Source organism: Dermacentor andersoni, chromosome 4, assembly GCF_023375885.2.
Source record: "Dermacentor andersoni chromosome 4, qqDerAnde1_hic_scaffold, whole genome shotgun sequence".
Taxonomy (NCBI): domain Eukaryota; kingdom Metazoa; phylum Arthropoda; class Arachnida; order Ixodida; family Ixodidae; genus Dermacentor; species Dermacentor andersoni.
The window spans coordinates 72745942-72765616 of NC_092817.1; the positions used below are offsets into that span (position 1 = coordinate 72745942).

Here is a 19675-nt window from a genome sequence, read left to right on the forward strand (position 1 = left end):
TCACGCTCGGCCATGCCTGCCTGTGGAGGAATGAAACTTTAGCCACACTACTTATTGATCCTACAGCTATAGTAGCCGTCGGATCTAGCTAATTTCAATCAGTTTTAAACACTCAGATAGCCTTGAACCACGCGAAACTTAAGGTCAGACCACACGTACGCTTGCCAGCATGTGTGTCGATTCAGCACCAAACCGTAACTTTAGTTGCTGGTGCCCGATGAAGTAGCAGTGCTAGGCCTAATGGCCTAGGCAGTGTGGCCGTGATGAAAATTCGTCACTGGCCAATGTGGTAACGAGCTGCAAGCCATTGCGGAGTACCTGCCCCTAATATGTTCATACGAGTGGCTCATATTTATCGGCCCCGAGATAACACACGTGGGATAGATTCACGACTGTGTGCCTATCAGTGGCTAATTGGGCAGATCTCTGCACATGCTTACTTAATTTATGAAATATGTGCTGCTGTTGTTGCCGTTCCCTCTGTCTGCATCACATTACCATATCGAATGGTTCTGTTGAGCCTGATGAACCTTGTACCTACAGACTGTTTTTTTTTTTCAATATCGCCGCCATATTGCTTATATAGTGGTGCCATCTATGAACAGTCCACGTGCTGCCTTGGGCGAGTGTTCCGTGTTGTACGCCAGGTATAGGCTCGGTAGCGGTTTCTAGTGATTTCTATCATGCTCACATGGTCTATTTAGTATGATGTGGTGTTTTGTACATAAGAAAGGGTTCCGTGTTATCTACTGAAGCAATTTAAACCAGCGTAGTCAGAGTTTCTGTGGCATTGAGGCAGACGAAACCCCAGCGCGATGTGTGTGTGCATGTTTGAGCCTACAATCAGCCTCAAGAGATCAGTTTTGTATATCTGAAAATTTGTTTCACTAATGTGACCTTACTGCAGCATTCTCACTAGTTCTAAGCTGTGGTTTAGCAGCAATGAGAGTTCTAAAACATGACCATTTTAACAGTGTGGGTACTGTTCGGATACGGAATAAGTAGTGCTGTTTACTTTGACAGGCATTCAAATTGTTATCTGCAAGTACATTGTGTGACTATCTTGTTTGTTGGACAAGGTCCGCAAGTAAAATAGTTTTAGTTAGTATTAACAGTTTACAGTGCGAATTACACTTGTCAAATGTTTGAGCGACTGGCTGCTGACTGCGCGAGCGTTTGAAGCAGGGGTAGATGCTGGGTCATTGATCTGTTTGTTCTGTATGGTGCATTGTCCAAGCATGCAGCATGACCATGCAAGGTCTTATTGCAGCGGCACGTTTTCTTTCTCTCTTTTTATTTCATGCAAAAGAAGAGGATGAGAACTGATTTTATTTTTTCTGTCTTCGTCCCATCCCCTACAACGCACTTACCGTCTTGCAGAAATTGTGGCCTCACATATAGCTGCGGGATTCTTTTTATGCGATTCCCTTCAGATATTATTGCTTCACAGGGCAAAAAGGCAATGCCGAAGCACAAAGCTTATGCTGGTTTACTAACCGCAGTGATCCCTGTGTTGAGTAATGCCATTGGCGTCATACATGAGGCTAGTGCAAACATAGAATAGTGATTTCAAGTCTACTAGACTTGAAATGCGTGAGAATGATGCCGGTGGCTGATGCAAATATTCTGTAACGATTGGTGCCTTGATCTTTTGGGGTACATAAGGTTGGCCGTACACAAGCGTGCACTTTTATGTTTCAGTTCCCATGCCAAGGGATTAGATAGCAATATTTTACAATTCATGCTGGCAATTCACAGATGCTGGTTATCTTCGTCAAACAAATACCAAAATACCTTCGCCAAAATAGTTTAGGGACGTACACACACCGTGGCTGATGATGCACGTCGTTTGTTTGTGCACCCAAGAGAAATTTCTACATGTTGAAGTTACTGCTGAACTGAAAAACTACATGCAGTGGTTCCTCGATGATGGGGACTTCAGTCTCTCATGTTCTGTATCCGATATTGAAATTTTGCAGGCAGCATATGAGAAGCTACTCGAGGAAATGGCTGCATTCTTCAACAGTGGGGCAGGTACTAAGGGAGTCGTCAGTTTGCCCAAACAGACTGAACTGTATGCCACCTTTCACGATGAGCGCTGGCTCAGGGTCCAGCCCCTCAAGGATGCTGAGAATGGAAAGGTGAGCATTTGTGCAGATGGACAGTACCACTCTGCTCACCTGACACTCCCTCTCACTCTTTGTTGTAGGTGTAAGTGTGGCAACAATGTCCTGAAATAACATTAGCCAGGCTGATCATTTAAAATCAGTTCCTAATGCTATGGGAAGTGTAGCATTGCTCAAAAGTTTGGAGTCCAATGGTGCCACAAATTTTTTTTTTCCTTGGCAGTTTTTCTTTTCCTTTTCTTTCCTTTTTGGGATTTTTTGCTGTTTCAAGACCCGCGTCCCCCCTTAAATCAAATGGTACAGCCTACACGTGCATGTTCGACCAATGCAGCATGTTGAAGGAATTCTAGCGCTAGAAGAAATTTTTTTTTGTTGATGAAGGGGTCTTCGAACTTTTGCTTGCAGCTGCACATGCTCAACTACACTCTGTTTCTTACTGTTAGGAATGGCCGGACGGGGGTGGCAACGTGCCAGCTATTTCAGCCTGCTGCACGTGTTCCAATGCAACCGGACGGGGTGCACTTCAGAGAACTGTGGATAACCGGCAGCCACGTGGCGCGGGGTCAGCTCAGGGGAGTTCTAGAGGGGAGGTACCGTATTTACACGATTGTAAGTCGACCCCTTTTTTTAAATTTGAAAGTCTGAAGTTGGGGGGTCGACTTACAATCGATACCGAAACATGGCCCCGCCAAAAAAAGCGATACCAACGGGAGCTACAACGTAGTTATAATTTTATGTTTGCTCTATGGCCCTACCCGTATCTTTTCGCTATCCCACGTGTTTGTTCGCTTTTCGGAAGGGTTTTTCAACATTTTTGAGAGTTTTACAGTGCATGCAACACTTATGGGGGGGTGTCGATAGTTGATGGAAGCGCCGCTGTTACCATTTGCGGCGGCACCCTCAGAACGGCGGCGCTTGCGGGGAGTATCGGTAGTTCATGGAAGAGCAGACAGCGCTCGCTGGTTTCTCTTTCTCTGTTTGAAGGCATTGGTATTGGCATGGTATTGGTTTGACGCGTTCCACTTGACTGCCGGCTACGTGCTACTTCTTTGCTTCCCCAGTCATCATGAGTGCTCCAGGCCCACTAATCGTTTGGCACTCGTTCACAGCAGCGTTCAAGAGGGCTGCCATACTTTACGCCGAAGAAACAAATCACTGCACAGCGGGCCGCAATTTCGATTTTTCTAAACGGGTGGTGCGAGAGTGGCGACTGCAGCGAAGCGAAATTTTCACCTGTGACGACAAGTGAGAAATTTCCCACGTGCCAAAGTCTGGACGCTTTCCGGAGTTGTAGGCTAAGCTTGCGGCGTACGTCGCTGAAATGCGTGATCAGTCCCTGCCAGTGAAGTGCGACGTGGTCATGAAACAAGCCCGGACCTTCGCCTTAATTTTAAGGTTCTGCTCCGCCGTGAGTACAGCGAGTGGCTGGCGGCAGAAGACTGCGAAATTATGCCAACCGGACCTGTCAAAAGAGCCTCCCTGACGGCTGCGTGTGGGTGGGTGCATTTGGCGTGGGCTGCTGTTCTGCAAGATGTCCTGGTGCGGTCGTTTGCCAAATTTGAAATTTCGCTGGACCACGACGCGCTGTGGGGCCGCAGCAATGATGACGATGGCTGCACTAGTGAAGACGAGTAGTCCAGTGACCATGTCAGCTACTAATAAATTTTCGTTATCGAATGCGCCCTCGGGTATGCTCTCTTATTTTTTTTTTTTCCGGTCATGTGATATGGGGGGGGGGGGGGTCGACTTACATTCGAGTCGACTTACAATCGTGTAAATACGGTAATTGGCGGAACCTCTCCATGAGCTTTTCGGAGTCACGCTAGACTGTCGATGTATGTCTTGTCTAAGATGTAAATAATGTAAATAAATCCTGTTCACTGAGTTCCTCTCTACGACCTTCAACTCCTTCAAATGGTGGCAGCGGCAAGATCGTCCGACGACTCCTACATCTGGTTGACAGCAGTGGGATCGTCCGACAATTCTTACAAGTGGTGGCAGCGGTGGGATGGTTGAAGGCATTCCAAGTACGCAGGGGTTGCAGAGAGCAAAGCCATTGTCTTGCTCGCCAGCCATTCTCTTCCTGCCCAGCGGTTGCCAGCACTGGCCAGGCGAGATTTTCCGGGCCATGGAGGAGCTGTTAGGAATGGCCGGACGGGGTGGCAACGTGCCAGCTATTTCAGCCCGCTGCACATGTTCCAATCCAACCGGATGGGGCGCACTTCAGAGAACTGCGGATAACCGGCAGCCACATGGTGCGGGGTCAGCTCAGGGGAGTTCTCGAGGGGAGGTAATTGGCGGAACCTCCCCATGAGCTTTTCGAGAAACCAGACAATGTGCTATCCGGCCGCGTCAACAGGGACGGCTCAGAGTTCTACGAAGCCTTAGTAGGCAATGAATACTTAGTAGGAATACTTAGTAGGCAATGCTGCAAAAGGTGCTCAAGTAGTGCGATCATAGAAGTCTCACTTTGTGAAATTCACTGTGCATTTCTTTACTCATTGCACTTTCTACGGAATACAGACAAGCCTCGGTATAACAAACCTCAATTTAATGAAATCTATGATGTAGCATACTATTTTCATTTCCCAAGTTTAGTTCCATTGAAAACAATGTACACTAGACTTCCGTTAATTTGACTCCAGTTAATTCAATTTCTTTAATCATTTCGATCCCGGCCGAAGGTCCCGGCCTGTGCCCATGCATTTCTATGGGTTGGAATTTTTTTGTTATTTCGATCTTAAAATTGGCCTTCGCCGAATAACTTGAACTTGACCAGTCAGCCTCTGACTCCTGTGGTGACTCCAGTAGTGACCCCTTTAGTGTCAGCGTCTATGTCAGCAGAGCTTAGCTGACAGTGAATGCGTTGAACACATACGTCATCCCCTGTTAAAAATGCCTATTTTCAGCCTGCCCTATGAAAATTTTCAAGCAGTGGGGGGGTGGCTCACGAAATTCGATAACAATATTTACGAGATTCAGCGTGGGCTCCAAGCGGAAGCCCCAGCACCCTTCCAAAATGTTTCCAGCACCGTGCAGCAGAGGGCAGCCCAGGAAGATGAAAGAAGGTGGATTGGCCCTGTAGCAAAGTTTTTGGAAAGTGTTCTAGATTCCACTGGTGATATGAGTGTTGCACTAGTGCGCACTGGCACTCTTGCAGAGTGGCCATATGCAAATTTGTTAGAGTACATCTATCCGAGCACAGCCTTACTCTGAAGTACCAGTTCACCTTACTTGTGTGTCTTGTTGGCCTTGCAGGTTGAATGTTGGTTTGTTGACGAGGGAAACAACAGCCTGATCCCGGTCGGAGATCTGTGGGAGCTGCCAGAGCGCTTTGCCGAGCTTGCCCTTCAGGTACAGTAGGAATATTGCCTTGAAAAAAAGGGGAAAGAAAAGTAAATACCATATTTACTCGATTCTAACGTGCCCTCGATTGTAACGTGTACCCGTTTTCCATGACAAAAAAAAAGAAGAGTACAACATCGCGCATCTCGTGCTTTAATATGGAAATACTATTTTCTCTCATTTGGAAAAGACAGATTTACCGTATTTACTCTACTGTAACGCGCCCTCGATTGTAAAGCGCACCTGTTTTTCGTGACCAAAAAATAAAAGAAATGAAAACCTCGTTGTAATGCGCACCTGTTTTTCATTAAAAAAACAAACAAAAAAAAAAAACAGAGAACAATACCGCACACCTCATGTTTCATATAGAAATACAATTTCCTCTCATTTGGTAAAAACAAACTTATTCTTAGTGCACTAAAGTTGTGATGAAAAGAAACACAAATAGAAGCGGCATACCTTGCTGCCAAGATTTTAACTGCGCCGGTACGAGTCGTGTGGGGCAATAAATATCACTTGTCATCGCTGTCAGACAACTCCTTATCACTATCAACAGACCAAAGCATTTCATCCTCGGTGCCATCTATGGCATTCGAAATCCTACACTTTTGAAGGCCTTGTGGACCATGGCAGATAGGATCGTGCACCGTGCATCTTTCACCCGTTCAGCAAAGTCCTGCAGCGAGGCACGCTTCATTTTATTGGCGGGTGTGAATTCGTGGCAGCCACTGACAAGCCATTCGGTGTAGAGAGCCCGAATTCTATCTTTCACTGGCTTGTTCAAACAAACATCGAGCGGCTGGAGCTGCGATGGCACGCCGCCAGGTGTCACGACAAGGTCGGTGTTGCATGCAGCCAGCTTGTCCTTGATGTGCTGGTCAAGGTGGCACCTGAATGCCTTGAGCACAAGCATCCCACGCAGACCCAAACTGCTGCCGGCTTTTTTCCGCCAAACGTTATCATAAATCCAGTCAGCGACCAAGTCTGTGGTCATCCATCCTTTTTCATTTGCGCGCACAATCATGCCACTCGGAAACACAATTCCTTTCAAGAGCATCTTCCATCTGAAGATAAGATGTGGGGGCAGCTTGTGCCCATCTGTAGTGCAACAAAGCATTGCGGTGACTCTAGTTTTTTTCGTGACCGAAAGACAAACCGCGCACTTGCTTCGCCCCCTTCTTTTCAACAGTTGTGGTGGCAGGCATGTCAAAGTAGAGTGGCAGCTGATCGGCATTTCCAATCTGTCCGAAGTGGTAGCTGTTTCTATGGCGCAACTTCAAAACGTACTGCTGAAAACTGTGCAATTTCTCTTCATATCCTTCGGGCAATTTTTGGCATATCCCTGTCCGCCTTAAAAGAGTAAAGCCTTTCCTTTTCATAAAATTTGATAGCCAGCGCCTGCTCGCTTTGAAGTCACTCCGCATTAGCCCTTTCTGTAGGTCTAACTGCATCGCCGGTACTTTGAGCAGATTTGAGCAGGCCGCTATGCCGCTCACTGCTCTTGCACGTATTCCGCGAGCAGCTCTTCTATTTCGGCGAAGCGGCCCTGCTTTGGTCCACTGAAACCTTTCCTTGTTGCTTTGCTGGCGAAAATATTCTCCTCTCTTTGCATCAGTCCTAGTTTCGGGCACTCCAAACGCCCGTGATGCGGCCCGATTTCCGTCCGTCTCCACGCACATAACTTTCCTTTTAAATGCGGCATCATGGTGGACTCGGCGTGTCTTCGCAGTCGGCGCTTCCATTCTGATTGAGTAAACGCAGAAAACGGGAAGACAGGCGGTAGATTACACCAGCGCCTGGTTGCACATACGACATGGAGGTATGCACATGAGGAAGCTACGGCAGCTAGGCTTGAAGCACGTACAAGGCGGCAATTTTTCGAATGCCGATGGCGATATGGTAACATGGATTCTAACGCGCATGCAATTTTTGGACCCATTTTATCGGAAAGAAGGTGCGCTTTAGATTTGAGTAAATACAGTATGTAGATTGGACACACATCTTGAAACCTGTGAAGCAGTTATTTCAGTGCTAGCAAACCATTAATCTTTTGTAACGCGTTTTGCAGCATAGTGATTGCCTGCGTGCCTGGCAAACAAGTAAGATGCAGAAACCCCTATCACGCGACCTGCATGATTCACGTGATTGCAGATTATGCTGACTCCGGGATCAGCCTACTTTTCTTGAAACCATCTCCTGGATCAGTCCAGTTTACTCAAAAATTTTTGTTGAAATCACTGTTGTGTTTTTGAAGAAAGTGCATATTGAAGGGCACAAAAAGGAAAACTGTTGTCGTGCACTTAAAACACCATTTCTTGGGCCTTATGCAGTCCACCCACAGCTTGAGGACAAACTTGCGTACTTTGTGCAGGAGCTTCTTGTTCACCAGCTATTGAGGAGAGTGTCACCGTGAAAATAAATGCGTTTTGATGCTTTTTCTTGTTGTTTTCGTTTCTCCTCATTTCTTTTTAACTTCAAGGAAAGGGGTCAGTCTATATTCCCACTCGACCTATGTACCTAGTTTATACGGTATATGCGTGAATGTGGGGAGCTTTGTGGGTTCGGTTCTTTATTGTGGAGGAAGGAAAATGAATGCAGCACATTTGTGTGTGGCAGGAGCTTCTCTTCTGCATTTTTTGCTTGGTGCTGACTGTATGTCTAAAGCTGTAGCAGTATTCTCCACGTTTACTTTGTTCATGAGCAAAACCACTTGATGTGATATCTGCTGTCAGCACATCTCATGCACGTTCTTATTTTTTTTTCCCCTGCCATTTCTTGCAGGCAATTGAGTGCCAACTTGACGGACTGCTCGAGTATGCTGACTGTGATGGTATCGTCAACATCCTCAGCGATTTACTTCTGGGGAAGAACTTGGTTGCTGAAATTTTACAGAGGTGAGGTAGCAGCATCCTGTGTGGGATAGCTTGTCGTGCGAGTTTCAACGAATAATTGTTAGCCTTTCCTGGGCCAATTTTCTGTAATGGAAAAAAAAATTGATCTCTTAATTTTTTGTATCCAAAAATGAATAACTCTCTCGCAAAATATCGGTATTCTTTTAGACAACATGTTACCGAGATATTATGGTGGGAATTATGCTTTCTGTGGCCCAGTGGACATTCACAAAGCTTAATAAATCGTTTTATTTCTCTAAGTTTTCTTTTGACTTCAGCATCATCTTCCTCGACTCCATCTGAAAGCAGCAGCAGTAAAACCTCATTATAACGAAGTTTAAGGAGGAACCAGAAAGGAGATATAACTTGATTATATCAATAACTTCGTTACATCCATTACTATGTGTACTGCAATATGTATAGGGATTCATTATATTGTTACGATGCATTTGAACAGAACCGTGCGTGTAAGAGGGAGACGAAGAGAAAGTGGTAGACTGTCTCCTGGTGCTGTGACCTTTGTACCAGCCTGTGTGATTACCACTAACTTTTTCCTGTGTAAATAGTTGTAAATACATTTGTGTATCGGGCTTCCTCTTCATAACAATATTTGTTATTTTGCTATATATCGTTTCATTATAGTCAGGTTTGATTGCATTAATGACATACAATGGTGGGAAATACACTTCCTGCAGCCCAATAGATACAAAAAAGGCAATAACTCTTTTCTACCTTTTCTTCTTTAATTTGGCATGGATGGCAGGCCTTTCCTTATGCCAGCTAAAAGCAAAAGGAACAGATCTAGAAAAACACATATACAGTAAAACCTCATTCCTACGTTTTGGGAAAAAAATTAAAAAAAATGACTCGAGAAAAACTAACCGAGAAAATGTACGATCCAAAGTACATAAAAAATTTGACAGGTTCAACTATTGTTCATATGTACGTAATGCAAACCGTTGCGCGGATCATTGCGGCACCGAGGGGCTGACATGCATCGAGCTGGTGGTGCTCCGGTGGCTCAAGACGTGTTTTGTTGTTTTTCTATTGCGTGGTGTTCTGAGAGAGTGATCGGAAACCGAAGTCAAGTTGAGCTGGTGGGTGATGCCGGATGCCACTGAAGCGAAACGTGATGCCCACATTGCGGAGGCCTGCAGCAGGGGACGGCGGCGTGTTTGGATTACCACCTACTAAAAGCATAGAGTATGCTACCAAGGCGCGCTTTGCACAAAGACGCATGACTAGCGGTATAGTTCAGTGCTACACGAATACTGAGGCAGAACAAGCGGATCACAGAGCATGAATACGTGCTGGAACACAGTAGAAAATGGCATAGTTTCGGTACCTGCGCACGTGACTGCATGACCGTGAGAACAAGCAGACAAAGCGGAAGTACATCTCTTTTGCTTCGGTGTGAAGTAAAACAAAAAACATGCTGCCATCCCGTTTGTGTGTTTTATTATTTCCCTAAACTTCAATCCGTCAATTCAAGCAACACGTTACACAAATAACAGATGTTGCCTAGAATAATTCTCGAAGTCATCTGTCACCACGAGTGATGTTACACTGCGGACATGAGTAGGACATGAGTACGTAGGCGCAGGGACTCGAGTACCGTATTTACTCCTATAATGATCGCACTTTTTTTTGTAAAAAAATTGGCGCAAATTCAGGGGTGCAGTCATTACGCAGGTTAAACTTCCAGCGAAAATAATAGTTTTTTTCATCCCACGTTTGCTCCGGGATGACAACAGGTCAACAAGCAGGCGGCTGCCATTGTAACAGTGCGGGACACCAAAACAAATATGGCGGCTGGTGGAGCAAGCCGAATGCGCTGAACGTGGTTTTTGTTCTTCTCGTGAGTACATTACGCGCATTGAAACAGTTTCTTCCGTATCAGTAATGAACAATATCGTTAATATTGGTAAGTTTGCGACAATAACATAACCCTGACCACTTTGAGGGGACATAAACACAGATGGGTGCGCGTAGCTGCCAGTGACGTAGAAACACGTGGCAGGCATGCTTCGGAAACTGCGACATTTGTCTTGACTACTATTCTAATACGGCATGTTTCCGCTAAGGGGGGGCGAATATCATAGCTGCATTACAAGCATTGGCGTATGTATAGGGTACACTGCTAACACATCAGTGTAAACGTGGCCACTATAGCTGCCGCTCGCGATTTGTTCCTTGTCCACGAGTGCAGACGAGAAGAATCGAAAGGCGCCTTTTTTGTTGTTGGCCAAAACGATTATGAAGCCTACAAGTAATAAAGCCAAGGCAACTTTGGTTGTAGCTTTTTTTTTTTTTTCATGGAAGTGTGGAAAATGATGAGAGGAATGAAATGGGGCATCTGCTTAAGAATGTTTGGTGTGTGCAGACTGCTTGGTATATCTTCAAGTGTCATTCACATAGTATTTGACAGCATTTGACAGATGGTAAGTGCGATTATCATTAGCTAGACTTGGCACACGACATATCACTGCGACAAGTTCAGGGTGCAATCATTACACGGGAAAGAAACAAAATTTGACGACAAAATTCGGGGTTGTGATCACTACGCGAGTGCGATCCTTATGCCAGTAAATACGGTAACCTTAGTGATCTTGTAGTCCTTAGGTAGTTCACCAAATGATAAGGATTGGTTAAAAGTGAGACACAGAATGCAACTGGAAATATTTGTGGTATTCTTTAGCACTTTTGAGTTTATGTTGCAATACAAGATGAAGTAAAAACTATAATACTGGTAATTAGGTTAGGGATACCTTTGGCAGTGACGATGATTGGAGCTACGAAGGTGGAAGTTTTGTTCTGAAACAAATGCACATTGGAACATTTTTCCTGTGTTAAAACAGATGAGAAATACACATTGAAAGCAACTGGACAAACTCAGTGAGAAAGCAGAGTGTTTTGCATTGTGTTTAGCAATGTGTTTAGTTGAATTGTTTGGGCAAATTACTTTCCAATATTTTTTAGGATTATTGCTGATAAATGAGGGCAAGTGAAAATATTTTTTTTTTGCTATGCCTAATGCAAATCTCATAGCTGAAATCTTGAAAAAGCTAATTTTTGATGTACTGCAGGCTAGACTGTCTTATTGTTATCAAAAAAGACCGTTTAGAGCCGGTATGCACCTGTTTTAGGCTGCAGATTGGTGACTACCACTCTTGTTATATCTCTTGTAAAGTGCTTGCATATCATGGGAAAGATTAAATGTAAACAGATCCTCTAACTTCTACTAGATGGCAGTGCTAGATTTTCTTATTTTTTTTCAGCATTTATCCCTATTTTTTTTTTAAATGCCAGCTTACTGCAATAGTGGAAAATCCACTTCTTGTAGTTCCCATAGCAACAGAAAGAGTTAGCCAGAAGGATACATCCCCAGGCCTGTGAAAAGGTTAAAGGGCCTCTAAACCTTGTTACAAAACTTTGTTACAGTCAAACCCGGCTATATCGAACTTGCAAAAGAACGCTTACGAGTTTGACATAGGACATAATGCAATAGTAGCCTCTTAAAGTGGTATAGTGGCGTGTGATTTCGAGAATTATTCAAGGCAACATCTGTTATTTGTGTAATGTATTGCATCAGTAGATGAATTAAAGTTTAGATAAATAATAAAAGACACAAACCGAATGTCTGCGTGTGTTTGATTTACTTCACACCGCAGCAAGAGAGATGTACTTCCATTTCATTTTCTTTTTCATATGTCGTGCAGCCGCGTGTGCAGAGAACGAAACTACTGAATTTTATACCGTGTTCAGAACGTGATCATGCTCTGTGGTCTGCTTGTGTCTGCCTCAGTATTTGTGTAGCACACACTTATACCACTAGTGAGGTGTTGTCTGGTAGAGTGCGCAAAATCGTGTGCTGTGTAAAACTAGACAAATGCAGCAGCTTGTGCTCGACACCATCAGCGTTGGTGTGCCCTACGGCAAAAAAAGTGAGCAAAAAAAAAAAAGGAATGAAAGAAGGTGATGTCCCATGATTTATGCATCACGTGATCCTCGAGCTCTGGTATGGGAGAACGCAGAGAAGGAATTTTGCTTGCGCAGGCTAGATGGGGCAAGTGGAGCGAGTGAGTGTCTCTCTTGGCAGTGGCGCTCGCCTATGAAATCATGGGTTCGTGGCACTGAAATATTGCTATCTCAGCTATTAATGAACCAATTTGAAAAATTCTTGTGGCAGAACATTTCTTAGAGGGCATGTAACAACTTCAAGCGTATAACCGAAATTTGCTATGTGGCCTGTTGAAGGGCTGTTTAACAATGACCAAACATGCACTCCGTGATCAGTCCATTAGCAGACACAGTCACTGAGCAAAGGCAACAAAACCAATTCTGTGTCATTCCATGACACAGCACTGGTGCTTACTGTTACTAGTAAAGTCAATTTTCAACAATTTGGCCCTGACGAAACAGATGAAAGTGATGGAGTTATCTGCCGGGTCGAATTAAACAAGATGCAGAAAAAAAAACGTCAAAAACACACCACTGAATCATTTGGCAGGATTCGCCCAAAGCTAACACGCCCCCAAATATGCCTACTTCCTATGTGTCCAAAGTATAAAACTAATGCGGAAATGACATTAACTCGTAAGCAAAGTAGAAATCGTAACGTGCACCCAATTTTTTTAGCAAGAAGAATAGTCAAGGGTCTAATATGTGTTGCACCATGGTGCCAAGTTCTTAATATCAGCTTTGCCACATGGTTATTGAAATCGGCTATTCTGCTATACTCATGTTGTGTGGTAAAGCATATGAATGTCATGGAGGCAGTATTGGTTTTACATCCAGTTGCACTGCTTAGGCGATTTTTGGCCCAATTGTCTTGAAAAAAGAAAAAGCAATCGTTAGTGTTGCATAAATACCATAAGATTCACCGTGCGCTACCATTTTTGCTAGAAAATTTTCCTTATACAGGCCAAAAATAAGCATTTTCAATGGAAGATAATGTGCATTCAAATGCTTTCACTGTATATTAAACTTGGTTGAGATAGCCACTGCCTCTAAAGGAGTCGCTATTGGGGTCACCGTAGGGGTCAGGTGCGTGCGTGCTGATTGATCAAGTTCAATTCATCTTGTGAAGATCAATTTTATGATCGAAACAATGAGAGTTTGGGCCCATAGAAATGCATGGGTGCCAGCTAGGACCTTTGGTTGGGATTGAATTTACCGGAGTCAAACTAACAGGTGGCTACTGCAGTTGAATTAGTTTGACCACCTTTTTTTCTCTTTTATGCCCTCCAGGGAGGATCCAGTGTCAGTAATCTTGTACGACACATGGGGGCCCGATGATATCAACATGAATCATATGGTGTATTTAAGTTTAATGAAACCACGACTGCCGGAGAAAGGCTGTGTGGGACGGTGCTATCTGAGCCACGTTACCGACAGTGGCCTGCTCTGGATACAAGTAAAGGGACCAGGATTCGAAACCCTCAACAACTTCATGACCGCTGTCAACGACTACTGCAAGGTGAGGCTGTGCGTTTCGGAGTGAGTGACAGGCCGCAGTGTATATTCTGAGGATTTTGGGAGTGACAATGGTTGTACTTGACACATGGCAGGTATGATATTGTTACGTTGTAGTGGCAGCGAAGGACCAAACACTGCCAAAACTATGAGTTAAGAATCTAACTCTTCACGAGGTGAACTTGTGCCCAGCAGCACTCACGCCACATTGATGGTGGCAGGCACAGTCGTTAGCCACTAACCTGAAATCTAGGAACAAGTTCGTCCACTAATACTATACATGTACAGTTGAACCTCCATATATAGAACAGCGCGGTGATCGCAAAAAAGTTCGATATAGCCAGAGTTCGATGTATGAAATCATGTAAAAAATGCTTCATAAACTTCTACAAATCAATCGATGAACCAAGGGTGATCGGGGATCGTTGTTCAGAGCGCGTGCTCGGTTGCGCCGCGCGCAATTGGCCCAAGCCGCGCCGACTCCATCGGCCAGGTGCGCGCGATCAATTGTGCTGCACACAATTAGCCTAGCCCAGTCGCTTGCGGCGCAACCAGACGCTTGCTCTGAACAACGATCCCCGATTGCGCCCCAATTGTGGCGCAGTAAACACTTACTTCAAGCTTCACACAAAGTTTTTATTTATTTGGCTGAAAGTAACGCAGCAGTGTAGTCTGCTTCTTATTGGCAGCCATGTGCTTAAACACTGAGTCCTCAACGTAGTCTAAACGATCCAGAAACGATCGGCCGGTGTCCTCTATTGTCCCACAGTAGTGGCGTAAAAGAGCCAAAGCAGCTGCAGCCCCAGTTGAACTCTGGAGCGGGGCATCATCAGCGCATACGGAATCAACCTCGGCAGTGTCTGCGTTTGGCCGCTACTTTTGCTGTGATCTCCATGTCCGTCAGTCGAAGCATTTTGAAACACCGCCGTCAGTAATGAAGTATTAGGTGGCGTCTGCGAAGGCGTCTATGAGTGAGCCCAGTGAGCGTACGCTTTCGCGTGTCTTTGTGGATGCAAACTGCCAGTTCTTGCGAGGAGCAGCAGGCGAGGAGTGTGGCACCGAGGAGGAGTCAGTGTGACAAATGCAATGCATCGTTGATGTTGTTGGACTAGCAAAACTGCCACTTGGGTACGCCGCTACGTTCAAATGGCGCTCTCAGTGCGATCAATGTGTGCAGCTATAGCGCGCAGCAGTCGAGAACGCCCATCGCGCCACCACTATCTGTGAGGGTGTTACGGGAAAGCTCACTGCCTGTCAACAGAGCGCACAAGGTCTGGTGCGGCAGAGTTCGATATAGCCATTTCACGTCTGACCCTGTTCAAAATTAAAAATTTAAAACGCATGTGATTTTTTAGGTGATATAGAAAGAGTTCAGTATATGCAATAATTTGATATATCTGTGTTCAATATATTGCTACGGCACAATATGCGCGATCACGAAAGGCCAGCAGTGTGAAGACGACGACGACGATAAGAAGCTAGCGCGGGCTGTTGCCTCTTGGCCAAGCGCAGCGTATTTTCCTTGTAAATATATTTGTACATAGCTTTTCGTCTGCGTCTTCCTACGTAACATATCTGGTGGAGGTGGACGTTCCCTCTACCTCGTCACGGAGCTTCGCAGTGGACGGTACGTCGAGCCTTCCTTCATGGCTCCCGGCGACGACAACCCGACTCCGCCGGCTCCGACACCTGCTGCCACTTCGACGACCTACATCACTCTCCCCGCTCCCCGTGATCCTGGCGTATTCTCGGGCCAAGATGGGGAAGACGTCGATGACTGGATCAGCCTGTATGAACACGTCAGCCGCAATAACCGGTGGGACCCTACTATTATGCTCGCCAACGTAGTCTTTTACCTCGGTGGCACACCTCGAGTTTGGTATCGCACGCACGAAGATGAGCTCACCAGTTGGGATTCACTTAAGACACAGCTTCGAGACTTGTTCGGCAACCCCTACGGTCAACAACTTGCCGCGCAGAAGGCGCTTTCCGGCCGTGTGCAGACGTCAACAGAGCCCTATGTCACGTACATTCAGGACGTCTTGGCTCTGTGCCGCAAAGTTGACACCCACATGACTGAGTCAGACAAGGTTTCCCACATCCTCAAAGGCATTGCCGATGACGCCTTCAACTTGCTCGTTTGCAACAACGTAGCGACGGTGGATGCTGTTATAAGAGAGTGCCGCCGCCTGGAACTCGCCAAAAGCCGACGTATTGACCAGCAGTTTGCCCGTCTGCCCAACACCCCAGCGACATCTTCCTGTGCCGACGCTCCTCGTCCCAACAACACTGCCGATGTTACCAGGATCGTCCGGCGTGAGATCGAGGCCGCCTATCCGGCTGCCTTCGACTCCAGTCCCACCAACACATCTGCAGTCACGGTCTCACTGATCCAGGCAGTTGTCCGCCAGGAGTTTGAAAACATGGGTCTTCACACCATCTGCTCGGCCCATCGCCCTAATACCCGCCCGGCTTCTTCGATTTCGCCCCGTCCCGCATCTTCTTACCCACCACGTTTCCGCAACCCATCTGAATGGCGCACTGCTGACGACAAGCCTATTTGTTTCCACTGCCATCGAATCGGGCACATTTCTCGGCACTGTCGTAGTCGCTGGAGTTCCCCGAGCCGGCCTAGTTATACTGCCTACTCTCGCCCCTCAGGTGGCCCTTCTCGTCCCTATGCCGCACGCTCCGATAATGCCGCCACTGATTCTCCTGCAACGAACCGCCCCTATTCTCGTTCGCCTTCGCCCCAACGACGACAATCTCGCTCTCCCCAGCCCCGTCGCTCCTATTCGCCGACTCCCTTCGGACGCCGCTCCCAGCCGGAAAACTAGACGATGCAGCGCCTCGAGGTGACGCTGCATTGCTCCCTACGCCGCCAAATCCTCTACTGACTTTGCCCACTCATCTGAACCTTCTTGACGTGCAAGTCGACGGTGTTTCTGTGTCTGCTCTCATAGACACTGGGGCGCATTTGTCCGTAATGAGCGCTGACCTTCGTAACCGGCTCAAGAAAATTATCACGCCCGCCACGACGCCTGTTGTCCGTGTCGCCGATGGCGGAACAGCCCCCGTAATTGGTATGTGTACCGCCCGCGTCTCCTTCGCCGATCGCTCAACAATCGTGCTATTCACAGTCATCGCCCACTGTCCCCACGACATCATCCTCGGCTTAGACTTCCTTTCCGCACATTCTGCTCTCATCGATTGTTCCGCCAGTACTCTCCGCCTTGACCTGCCTGTTCTGGATCCTGCTGAACCACACCCCAGTCGCCTCAGTTCCGCCGACTTCGTTCGCTTGCCACCTTCGGCACTGACCTACGTTGACCTAGTGTCATCCCCACCAGTCCCCGACGGTCACTACATCGCGGCTCCTATGCAAGACGTCCTCCTTACACATGGGATCACAGTACCCCATACAGTTTTATCTATTACGGCGAATTGCGTCTGCCTGCCAGTGGTCAACTTTGGCTTGACGACACAAGTGCTGCCACGTGGGATGTCTTTGGCCCAGCTTCGTTCATTCGAGGATCACTCAGTAGCATCCATTGCAGTAGACGACACTTCATCCGATACTCCTCTACCATCGCAGTCGGCAAATTGTACCATCGCTGACTTACGGAAAATGATTGCCCCCGACTTGCCCTCCGAGCACGCTCGTGAACTCTACCGCGTTCTGTTTTCCTACCACGATATTTTTGACTTTAACGATCGTCCTTTAGCCCAAACTACAGCTGTCAAACATCGCATTAATACCGGCGATGCCCCTCCTATTCATCGCCGCCCGTATCGAGTGTCACCAGCTGAGCGTCAAGTTATTCACGCAGAAGTTCGCAAAATGCTTGCCAAGAACATTATTGAACCATCATATAGTCCATGGGCGTCACCTGTAGTACTGGTCAAAAAGAAGGATGGCTCATGGCGCTTTTGCGTGGATTATCGGCACCTTAACAGGGTTCCCAAAAAGGACGTGTATCCCCTACCTCGGATTGATGACGCCCTTGACTGCCTCCACGGTGCTCGCTATTTCTCTTCTATTGACCTTCGCTCCGGCTACTGGCAGATTGCCGTGGACGATCTCGACCGCGAGAAGACTGCTTTTGTCACACCCGACGGTCTTTATCAATTCAAAGTGATGCCGTTTGGTCTATGTAACGCCCCTGCCACTTTTGAACGCATGATGGACTCCCTTCTTCACGGTTTCAAATGGTCCACGTGCCTGTGCTACTTGGACGACGTTATCGTATTCTCCCCAACGTTCGCTACGCACCTCGAGCGCCTCTCAGCAGTCCTGGACGTTTTTCGGCGAGCCGGTCTGCAACTCAACGCATCGAAGTGCCAATTCGGCCGTCGCCAGATTACCGTCCTTGGACATCTCGTTGACGCGAACGGAGTGCAACCGGACCCAGGCAAGATCCATGCTGTTACGCACTTCCCTGTTCCGAAGTGTGTCAAGGATGTGCGCAGCTTCATCGGCCTTTGTTCGTACTTCCGCCGTTTCGTGAGAAATTTCGCCGCCATAGCACGACCACTAACCGACCTTTTGAAAAAAGACGCTCCTTTCCAGTGGGGCGATAACGAGGCCTCTGCATTCTCTCATCTAATCGACATTCTCACAACGCCTCCCGTTTTGGCCCATTTCGATCCTTCTGCGCCTACCGAAGTCCGTACTGATGCCAGCGGTCACGGAATTGGAGCAGTACTGGCACAACGCCAGCGTGGCCACGACCGTGTTATCGCTTACGCCAGCAGGCTCCTCTCACCCGCGGAGCGCAACTATTCCATCACTGAGCGTGAGTGTCTGGCCCTAGTTTGGGCGGTTGCGAAATTCCGCCCATACTTATATGGCCGATCCTTTTCCGTTGTCACAGACCATCACGCGCTTTGCTGGTTATGCTCACTGAAAGATCCTACAGGAAGACTTGGTCGCTGGGCCTTACGCCTCCAAGAATATTCGTATACTGTCACCTATAAATCTGGCCGACTGCACAAGGACGCTGACTGCCTGTCTCGCTACCCGGTCGACGAGCCTGACGACGCCGACAGTAGTAGCGCCAACGGCATTTTCTCTGTCTCTGCCTTCGGTAACATCGCCGATGAGCAGTACCGGGACCTATCGCTGCGAGCACTTATCGAGCGTCTGCGCTCTACACCTACCGACGCATCCGTTCGCCGATATGTCCTCCAGGGTGGCATTCTGTATCGAAGGAACTTCCTCCCTGACGGCTCTGACCTTCTTCTTGTCGTGCCAAAACAGCTACGACAGACTGTGCTCTTTGAGATGCATGACGCACCCACTTCAGGACATCTTGGGGTAACCCGCACGTACGACCGCGTCCGCCGCCGCTTCTATTGGCCTGGTCTCGCTCGCTCCGTTCGACGCTATGTTGCTGCCTGTGATCCCTGCCAGCGTCGGAAGACACCTCAGGTGCTACCTGCCGGTCATCTCCAGCCGATCACCGTCCCTGTGGAACCGTTCTTTCGTGTTGGATTAGACCTGCTCGGTCCCTTTCCCACGTCATCTTCTGGGAACAAATGGGTAGCCGTCGCGACTGATTACGCCACCCGATACGCTATCACTCGGGCTCTCCCTACCAGCTGCGCCACTGACGTCGCGGACTTTCTCTTGCGTGACATTATCTTGCTTCATGGCGCCCCGCGACAGCTGCTTACTGACCGTGGTCGAAACTCCCTCTCGAAAGTTATCGCTGACATTGTGCGTTCCTGCTCCATTCAACACAAACTGACTACTTCATACCATCCTCAAACCAATGGCCTGACAGAGCGGTTAAACCGTACTCTTACCGATATGCTGGCCAAGTACGTTTCCAAGGA

At 47.2% G+C, this 19675-nt stretch overlaps 1 protein-coding gene across 8 annotated transcripts in view; it reads left to right on the top strand.

The window, feature by feature from the left end:
- Positions 1-19675, top strand: part of LOC126536294 (uncharacterized) — a 151192-nt gene that overhangs the window by 96321 nt on the left and 35196 nt on the right. For all 8 annotated transcript variants that reach the window (XM_055073925.2, XM_055073931.2, XM_055073928.2 and 5 more), the window contains 4 exons: positions 1980-2141; positions 5385-5480; positions 8253-8365; positions 13613-13841. In XM_055073925.2, coding sequence (XP_054929900.2) covers positions 1980-2141; positions 5385-5480; positions 8253-8365; positions 13613-13841 — 600 coding nt within the window. The remainder of the gene's footprint in view (positions 1-1979; positions 2142-5384; positions 5481-8252; positions 8366-13612; positions 13842-19675) is intronic.